The 8,018-nt window shown below is 42.0% G+C and overlaps 1 protein-coding gene across 1 annotated transcript; it reads right to left on the bottom strand.

Moving 5' to 3' along the window:
- Positions 1-850: 850 nt before the first annotated feature.
- LOC145352338 (heat shock-related 70 kDa protein 2-like) lies at positions 851-7,968 on the bottom strand. Its single transcript, XM_080202094.1, has 2 exons — positions 7,686-7,968; positions 851-2,490 (listed from the first exon to the last, which is right to left on the bottom strand). Exons 1-2 carry the CDS (start codon positions 7,966-7,968, stop codon positions 851-853), a joined length of 1,923 nt encoding a protein of 640 aa, XP_080058220.1.
- Between the last annotated feature and the right edge of the window lie 50 nt (positions 7,969-8,018).

Here is an 8,018-nt window from a genome sequence, read left to right as displayed (position 1 = left end):
TTTCAGGAGTCTACAGATTGAAATTCATCCATATAAGGGGTGGAATTAACATTCTCCATTAGTAAAGAAGGTTTACACTTTCTCAGACACCACCATAGGTGGGGGTGTCATTCCTACTCCCCTTCCAGGCTAGCCCCTCCAGTAGCTCCCACTCCCTCAATAAAAAGATCTCTGACTCTCCTCCCATTAGCTGCTTTACCAGGAAATAAACCGTGTAGCAGCAGTCTTACATCAATGCACACTTGCCAAATTTGTGGCTGAAAATAATGGCATCTTTTTTATTGGTTATTTAAATGTTTCCCCAAAATGAACCTAACAATACATTCCTTATTCTATTCAGGGACAGTATCCTGCCTAAAGAAATTGGGAGTTAGTTGTGGTGGATCCCAATTGATTGTATCCATTCTTCCCCTGTCTCTATCGACACAGTTTGATAACTGTGCAAATTTCATTAGAATAAACTTACGTTTGAGTTTGTGAAGAAATTCATTGATAATTGAAAATTAGAAAGAAAATGGGTGACATGGATCATAATTGGGGGTGTACCTATACAACATAGGCTGCAGTGGTTCAAGAAGGCAGCTCACCACCACCTTCTCAAGGGGCAATTGGGGATGGGCAATAAATGCTGAATTTTTGAAAAAGTGAACTATTAATTTATAATAAACTAATGATCCTTAGATATCTCACACTTCAAGGTAACTAAACTGTTGAATGACTTGCCAATGCATTATCAGAACATTTCCCCTTTCCTTCCTTCTGTAATGCTGAAGTAATCTGGAAACTAAGCAGTAGTTAGTAATTCCAAATCTAATGGCTTAAAATTTTCCAGTGCTTCTACTCATGACACTCAGTCAACTTCTTCAATAGTGGGTCCAGAAACATTTCTAGGATCAGAGGTAGTGCCAGACCCCCCAGGCACCCCAGCACAAGGACAGCGAAAGAATTTAGCTATTGGTTTGCAGACTTTCTCCAGCTCTTTCTGCTGGTACTCAAACTCATCCTTTTCTGCTGTCTGGTTTCTTTCTAGCCAAGTAAGGACTTCCTGACATTTCGCAAGGATTCTACTCCTTTCCTCATCAGTGATTTTTCCTTTCAGCTTCTCATCTTGTACCACTTGCTTCACAGCATATACATAGGTCTCTAGGGCATTTTTGACAGCCACTCTTTCACGGTTTGAATCATCCTCGGTCTTGTAGCGTTCTGCATCCTGTACCATGCGCTCAATCTCATTTTTGCTCAGCCGCCCCTTGTCATTAGTGATGGTGATCTTGTTTTCTCGCCCTGTGCTCTTGTCCACAGCTGAAACATTCAGAATACCATTGGCATCTATGTCAAAGGTCACTTCTATCTGTGGCACTCCACGGGGAGCTGGTGGGATATTAGAAAGGGCAAATTTGCCAAGCAGATTGTTGTCTCTGGTCATTGCCCTCTCACCTTCATAAACCTGAACGAGGACGCTGCTTTGATTCTCTGAATAAGTGGTGAAGGTCTGAGTCTGCTTGGTGGGGATAGTAGTGTTTCGTTTTATGAGGGCAGTCATGACACCACCAGCTGTTTCAATACCTAGAGACAGGGGAGCAACATCCAACAGCAACAGGTCCTGCACATTTTCAGACTTATCACCTGTTAAAATAGCTGCCTGTACAGCAGCACCATAAGCCACAGCTTCATCTGGGTTGATGCTCTTGTTCAGCTCTTTCCCATTGAAGAATTCTTGAAGCAGTTTTTGGATTTTAGGGATCCTCGTGGAGCCTCCGACAAGAACAACATCCTGAATCCGAGACTTGTCAATTTTTGCATCGCGAAGGGCTTTCTCAACAGGCTCCATTGTGGCTCGGAACAGATCGTTGTTCAATTCCTCAAACCGGGCCCTTGTGATGGATGTATAGAAATCAACCCCATCGTACAGTGAGTCAATCTCAAGACTGGCTTGTGTACTTGAGGATAGGGTCCTCTTGGCACGCTCGCAAGCTGTACGCAGACGTCTTACTGCTCTCTTGCTCTGGGTGATATCCTTCTTAAATTTACGTTTAAATTCTTCCATGAAATGGCTTACCATGCGACTGTCAAAATCTTCTCCTCCCAAATGAGTATCTCCAGCAGTGGACTTGACCTCAAAGATACCTTCTTCAATGATAAGAACAGAAACATCAAATGTTCCACCTCCCAAATCAAAGATAAGGACATTATGCTCACCAGGTCCTGTTTTGTCTAGTCCGTAAGCAATGGCAGCTGCAGTTGGCTCATTGATAATCCTCAGCACATTTAACGCAGCAATGGTTCCAGCATCTTTAGTGGCTTGTCTTTGGCTATCATTAAAATAAGCTGGCACTGTGATCACAGCATTCCTCACAGCAGTGCCCAGGTATGCTTCTGCGACCTCCTTCATTTTTGTTAGCACCATAGAGGAAATCTCCTCAGCAAAGAAACTCTTCTGTTCTCCTTTGTATTCCACCTGAACTTTGGGTTTCCCTCCTTCATTAATCACTGGGGAAAGATGAATAAAGACCTTTTTAATAAGTGAAATAAATCTCTCTCCACGTCTTAACAGAATATTTGTAATCTTTTAATGTCAAATACTTCCCCTCATAGGTAAATGCTAAGACATACTCACAGACCACCCCTGCCAATTCTAATCTATAACCATTTAGGTATGGTGTGGACAAGAACACAAAGCAGCTGATCTTCACAGATTCGATGCTTACAGTAACATGACCTATTATGTTTGTGCTCTTTCCAAAGCTAATCTCACTGGACTGCATTTTCCTTCTGTTATGGTTCAGGTTAGACACTCCAAAGTGTTTTATGAAGCTCTCCTGAATCATAACTTTTGCATCTTGAATTTGACTAGGATAAGCATGAGATGTTCCAGTTCAGGTGTAATTCCAAAGACCCATTAGTGATCTTTTATCAAATTTTATTTAAGAATATAGCTAACATGTATAGTAAGAAAATTAGCAATAACTTTTTATCAATTACAAACAAGAAACAAAACAACTACTACAATGTATAACCCTTAACAAATACATCTAACATGTTCCAATCAAACCAATCATATGGACAAAAGACTTTTTTCACAGGTTTAACACAGCACAGACTAATGCTCATTTGGGACCTTTCGATAAAGTTCTCTGGATTCACTCCGAACAGTCTGAAGAAAAGGCAGCTTCCCAAAGCACCAGAGAGATTCTGGTCCAGTCTGCAACGACAGCAGATTTTCACCCTTCATGAAAACAAGACAATTTCCAAGAAAAAAGGAAGGGAAGGAAAACACATTTTTAGCTTGCTGTCCCTTCTAAAACTTAAAACTCAAACCTACACTGCAAATTGAAACTGAAAATGAATCTGACATCTGACGTTCCCAGTTATTTCCTTCTCCCAATAATTACATCACCTAAGGCTGTGAGCATGAATTAAAAAAAAATAAAGGTACACAAACATCACACCTCCACCCTTAAAGAAAATTAACCATTTAGTTTCATTTTTCAAACTCCTTCAGTGTCACAGCACTTGTACTTTACAATAAGTATACATATATTTTACAAAATCAAAACATGTAAACATAATAGTAATATAATCCATTTCAGTTTTTGTTTTCTACCATTGAACACTTTCAAAGTCACATTCATGCCAAAGCGTCTTCCCCAAAATTCTCCTTCAATCTTTAATCCTGCATTGATTCCAAGTTCAAATTCTGTTTGTTACTGTGATGATAAATTAGCTCTGGTAATGTCCTCACAGAACTAGGCAGGATCAGCAGGATAACCCATTACATGTGTGTAATCAGCAGCATTTAGAAAGGTAATTTTATCTTGTCCCCTTTTTTGTTCATTGGCCTTAGCTCCTCCTCTGTCAAACAATTTGATTCCTTTGTTTGCTCCGGATCTGCACCATCAGTTTCTGCACATTCTTTGGCAAAGACACACAGCAGATTGTCTTCCTTAGTGTCAGAACCCATTTTGACCATGGTTCCAAATAGCTACTGTAATGTATTTGAACACTAGCAGTGTACAGTGCTGTTTCACTGGGCATCCACATCTCTGCAAGCTGTATACAATCATTATGCCAGCAGTTCATTTTAGATGATGGTACAATTTTGGCAAACAGTCTGATTCCACCTTGTCGTCCTTGCCTTTGATCCACATTAGTATGATACTTCCACTCCTCAATCTCCTTTTTTAGATCACACATGACTGTTGATTCATCCACACTTTCCTTTGCATAGATGATGTGCTGTTTCTGACGGTCCTGTAATTTATGTTCAGGCAATTTGAACAACTCAGGAACATGTTCCAAAACAGTCAACTTGTCTTGTATCTCTCCCTTTAGACCTGCTCACTTTCTTTGTTCATATTTGTGTCCATTAACTGGTTTTCCTTCTTCAGTTTTGTGTGATTGGTTGAGACTTTCAGCTGCTGCATCTCAAACTGAGTAAACATGATCAGCAAAATTTAACACCACCTTTATACAGTTTTGTATTTGAGGCTGAGTTTTCCTTACTCCCAAATGACCTCCTGTGTAACCTTGACTATCTGTAACCCCCACAACCTGCCTGGGCTTGTAAAATCTTACTAACTGTCCTGTCTGGAAACAATACACATCTCTTTAACCTGTGTGCTTCACCCTCTCTCCACTCAATATGTCTGTACCTTTAAGACTTGATTACCTGTGAAGACTCGCATTCCAACCATTAATTGAATTTGTGTCTTTATATATCCTGTTTGTGAACACAACTCCCACTCGCCTGATGAAGGAGCAGCGCTCCAAAAGCTTGTGACTTGCACTACCAAATAAACCTGTTGGAATTTAACCTGGTGTTGCGAGACTTCTTACTGTGCTTACCCCAGTCCAATGCTGACATCTCCACATCATGGCCTCACTGCACCAGGGACACGGGTTCGATTCCTGGCTTTGGTCATTGCATGGAGTCTGCACAGACATTCTCCCCATATCTGCATGGGTTTCTTCCCACAGTCCGAAAGACATGCTGATTAGGTGCATTGGCCAAGCTAAATTCTCCCTCACTGTACCCGAACAGGTGTCAGAATGTGGTGACGTAGGGAATTTTCATAGTAACTTCATTGCAGTGTTAATGTAAGCCTACTTGTGACACTAATAAATAAACTTTAAAGTTGAAACTTTTGATTAGCCTTGCTGTTTGAAAAACCCCTTATTTTTGTATTTTAGGCAAATTGTTATATTGTGATCCCTAAGCCCAAGTCCAATTTATTAGTGTAAACACCAGGAAGCAAGAAAATGGACACTACAGTGGTTCTGAAGGTACACTATGTCCATCTCTTCTCCCAAGCTGGCAACTAGTTTATTGCCTCTTGGCCACCAAAAGATTTTCTGACCACGGTTCGTTCTTCTTGCACGGTGTACTTAAAATTTTACAACAAATCTCTGTGGGACATCCTCATAATCTTTCTTAAAACTCCGTGTAAATATCAGTTTTTATTGCATCACTTTCCCATATGTTACTCTCATCTGTCACTGTTTCAAGAACTGTACGGGACCTAATAACAGCAAAAGCCCACAATTAACGAGGAAAAGGAGGAGTGGAAGAGGAAGACTACAAAGTGAAATGAAGAATGTTTGTGGAGAAAAGAAATGAGAAGGTTTTGCTTTTGGCTAACTTGTGTTTGAGGTGTTTCATAAATCTTTAATGTTCAGATCAAGAATTGCATTGTTTCCTGAGGCAATGGGGGGTGGGTGAACTGTATTGCAGATGCTGCCTTTCATGTCTTATTTATATTTCCAAAAGTACATTTCTATTTCTGATTGTGATCCCGTTACGTCATGTAACATCATGCTCAGAATACCTTCTAAAGATGCAGCATTATTGGAATGTTATCACCATACAAATTTTTAAATAAATGTGGAAGTGTTCATATCATGGAGGGATCCACTGTCAATGACAGAGCTTCCTTGAGATGAACAAAGACTAATGCCAGGGGATTCTTGTTGTGGAAAATCCTGTGTCTCATGGCACTGTTCACCTTGCCCTTCCAGTAGCCATCAGAATCATTGTAGCCTTGAATTTCTTCACTTCTGGCTCCTTCCAAAGAACAGCTGTAGATTTTGGTGGTATATTGCAAATGGCTGCATCTCAAGTTCTTGATGTCTGCTTTGCACTATTTCCAATTCCAGACAGAGGGTGTCTCACAAGAACAAAGGGTTTTGTCTCCAATACTTGATTTGTGCAGATGTAGGAGGGACATCATCAATTGATGGCCAAAGCATTCAATGACCAGCTTATCAGATTTATTAACAGGAACTGCTTTCACTTGCTCAACGTTCAATTGGTCTGTGACCACAACAAGAGTTCTGTCTGCTGCGCTCACTTTCCTTACAGCTGCCATGGGTCCTTCATCACTCTCCGGCCCAGGGTGCACAAGCTATTCACGCCACCAACTAAATTCCATGGATCCATTCTAAGGGACAAATGATAGCTGTTGAAGAGATAGGTATTTACCCTTTACAAGAATCCAACACGGGGCAGAGCTATTACAATGTTAGCTATCTGCTCACTAAGATAACTACTATGCAAGCCATCAAGCTTCTGAAGATGTGATTTTGGTGCTTGGTCCAGTCACGTGACAATCAGGGAGTGGCGTGGAGGTGGGGTGGGCGATGGTGGCAGTATTGTAGCACAGTAGTTAGCTTTGCTGCCTCACAGCTCCAGGGACCCAGGTTCAATTCCAGCCTTGGGTCACTGTCTGTATGGAGTTTACGCATTCTCCCCACGTGTGCATGGGTCTCCTCCAAGTGCTCCGGTTTTCTTCCACTGTCCAAAAGATCTGTGGGATAGGTCGATTGGCCATAAATTGGCCCCTAGTGTCCCAGGATGCGTAGGTTAAAGGGATTAGCTGGCTAAATATGTAGGGTGACAGGAATAGGGCCTGGATAGGATTGTTGTTGATGCAGACTCAGTGGGCCAAATGGCCTCCTTCTGCGCTGTAGGGATTCTATAAAAAAATACAGTACATCCCTTTGATGTTCTCCAGAATGATAGTGGTCTGCTATATCCTCAAAAACATTACTCTCCAGAGAGGTTAGACCTTGAAGAGGATGCAGTTCATAGGAGGAGGATGAAGATGAGGAGAAAGATGGAGACCCAGAGTTGTACAGTGAGGTGCCAAAAGAATCCTTTAGAATGATCTGTGATAACCTTTTATGTATTGTATGGTTTACTTAAATTGTATCAAACAATGATTACTATCAAAAATACAAATCCAGCTAAAACGTCGTTGTCTGTCTTAAAACGCATAAAGTTTCATTCTTCTATCACTTTCTGCTCGCTGAACTACACTGGTTTCTGCTTGGCAATGTCTCAATTTTCAAATTCTCATCCTTATTTTCAAATCCTTCCTTGGCCTCTCCCTTTTCTATCACATCAATCTTTGTGCTCCTATAGATTTGGTTACTCGAGTATCCCAGATTTTAATCGCTGCACCATTCAGCTGTTTACAATTGACAATGCAGGGGTTATTAAAACTCTATATAACTGTAGGTTAAGGCGCTATATCAATGCAGGGGTAGTTAAGGTGTTGTATTTGTGCAGGGGGTTGTTAAGGCGCTATATCAATTCAGGGGGTTGTTTAGACGCTATATCAATGTTGACGGAAGCAGCTCCGGTGCCGGCGGCCATTTCATGCCCTTCCCTTCCTCACCCCGCTCACCGGTGAAAGGCCAGTGCTTCATGTCCGTCTGCACCATCGGGTCATCGAAACTGCGGCCGATCAGCCTCTTGGCGTCGAAGACGGTGTTGGTGGGGTTCATGGCCACCTGGTTCTTGGCGGGATCGCCGATCAGGCGCTCGGTGTCGGTGAAGGCCACGTAGCTGGGAGTGGTGCGGTTTCCCTGGTCATTGGCGATGATCTCCACCTTACCGTGTTGAAATACACCGACACACGAGTAGGTGGTGCCCAGGTCGATGCCGACAGCCGGCACACGGCCCGCCATGGCGCCCAACTTAAATGCTGAGGACAGCTCGCTGGGCAGATGGCCGTTTC

This window comes from Carcharhinus amblyrhynchos, chromosome 14, assembly GCF_965287045.1.
Source record: "Carcharhinus amblyrhynchos chromosome 14, sCarAmb.v2.hapA, whole genome shotgun sequence".
In the NCBI taxonomy this organism is placed as follows: domain Eukaryota; kingdom Metazoa; phylum Chordata; class Chondrichthyes; order Carcharhiniformes; family Carcharhinidae; genus Carcharhinus; species Carcharhinus amblyrhynchos.
Note: the sequence above shows the minus strand (reverse complement) of the source record. Positions and strands in the feature narration are given on the sequence as shown.